General features: G+C 35.8%; 1 protein-coding gene across 1 annotated transcript; it reads left to right on the top strand.

The window, feature by feature from the left end:
• Positions 1-835: 835 nt before the first annotated feature.
• Positions 836-1,987, top strand: LOC133308670 (putative MO25-like protein At4g17270). Its single transcript, XM_061509318.1, has one exon. It carries the CDS (start codon positions 836-838, stop codon positions 1,985-1,987), a length of 1,152 nt encoding a protein of 383 aa, XP_061365302.1.

Below are 1,987 nucleotides of genomic sequence, written 5' to 3'. Positions count from 1 at the left end.
ATCGTAGTCCACATTCTTCGGTAAGATGAAGAAAATCTCAACTTCCCGTATAACGGTTTGATAAAATATAAAAATACATGTATCTAAAAAAATAAATATAAAAATACATGCATATATTATCTTATATCCCATTTCAATAACGATTTTAACAATTACGGGTTGAAATTTGGAATTAGTTTATATTATCTTATATCCCATTTCAATAACGGTTTTAACAATTACGGCTTGAAATTTGGAATTAGGTTAAAAGATAAATATCCCATAAAATTATCTCGTGAACAATTAATTTAATTTAATTGAAAATTTTGAAATTTTTTGAAATTATGTTTATAATTCACTTGACCTACGGTTTGAAATATATGATTAGGATTATGGCAAAAGAAAAAATAAAATATTTAAAAATAGAGAAAAACTTCAATCCTTTTAAAGGATATAACCATATGTCATTTTAGATCCTAACCGTTGATTTCCGTCTATTAACGATTATAATTTATTGGGTCAAACATAATGGGCCAAATTTATTATTAATTAATTAATTAATAATTTTGATTCAATAAATTATAACCGTTGATTGACGGAAATCAACGGTTAGAATCTAAAATGACATAAGATTAGAATAAATGTTTTTCCCTTAAAAATATATACATTATCGTAACTGATTGACTTAACAGAGATTGTTTTACCAAAAAAAAAAGATAGAGATCAGAAGAGATATTTAAAAGGACTTGAAGAGATAAACACGAATTGTTTGTTACCCTAATATATATATACCCCGCTAGTCATACAGTCAGAAAACCCTAGATCTCTCTCGTTGAAACACTTTCTGACTTCCAAAATGAAGCCATTCAAGAACCTCCTCCATCCCTGCAGCCTACAAAGCCATCAACACCACCGCCATCATCATCATCACCATCAAGTTGTTCCCACTGATCTTGTTCATCGAGTCCATGATCATCTATTGTCTTTTCACATCTCAAACAATCTCAAAGATCTCAATCACCAAAAGATCTCCAAACTCCTCCAAGAACTTCACTTTGTTCTACATGGCGATTCCGAGGCGGAACCTGATTCCAAAGTGTGTTCCAAAACAGCCCTTGAGTTCTTCAAAGACAAGCGCAGCGCCACCAACCCGTTTCGTCTCCTACTCAAGTGCTTCGCATCCTTGGAGTGGGAATCGCAGATAATCGCAAGCCAAATCGTCGTAAACCTAATGGGACAACACCTTCCTTTCAGCTCTCGTATCTTTGCTACCGAATACATAGAAGAAAACTTAGACCTACCAGATTTCTTAATCGACAACATGTTTGATCTCGTCGATGATAACAGCCACCTGGCTTTGTTATATGGGATTATGTTGAGGGAGTGTGTGCTACGGAGCCAAATAGCGACAAAGCATGTGTTAGATTCCCAATACTACATGAAGAAGTTTCTAGAATACGTGCCATTGCAAAACTATACCTTCGCAGGGCACGTGGCTGACACATTGGGTTTTCTGTTAACAAGGCATAAATCACTTGCTGCTGATTTTTTGAACAGAAACTATGAATGGTTCTTTGAGGGTTTCAATTCAAAGCTACTTGAGTCAAGCAATCAACTCACGAAATCTCATGCCCTAATGCTGTTGGGAAATATGTTATTGGAGGGTAAGAACCGCTGTGTGATGGTGCGTTACGTGAGTGATTTTGAGAACTTGAAGCTTCTGATGAATGCTTTGAGAGAAAGCAAGAGTACTACACAGTTGAAAGCTTTCCATGTGTTCAAGTTGTTCGTGTTGAATTCAGAGAAGCCCAAGGGTGTTGTTGATATCCTAAGGTTGAACAAGACAAAGCTTCTCCAGTTCATGGATGGGTTGAAACCTAGTCGCCAAGATCAGCAATTCGATCAGGACAAGGCTCTGGTTATCAGAGAAATCATGTTGCTGAGTAAACAAGATAATTGTAATCCCCTCTCCTTGCCAGGACAGCTCCGTAGGTTAAAATCATTTTAG

The sequence above is a fragment of the Gastrolobium bilobum genome, unplaced genomic scaffold (genome assembly GCF_033153095.1).
Source record: "Gastrolobium bilobum isolate Gb01-03AN ecotype WA unplaced genomic scaffold, APGP_CSIRO_Gbil_v1 utg77136, whole genome shotgun sequence".
In the NCBI taxonomy this organism is placed as follows: Eukaryota; Viridiplantae; Streptophyta; class Magnoliopsida; order Fabales; family Fabaceae; genus Gastrolobium; species Gastrolobium bilobum.
This window is presented reverse-complemented; position numbering and strand designations above follow the sequence as displayed.

Excerpts from the sequence above, each read along its gene's own strand:
- LOC133308670 (XM_061509318.1), top strand. The coding sequence starts at position 836 with ATGAAGCCATTCAAGAACCTCCTCCATCCCTGCAGCCTACAAAGCCAT.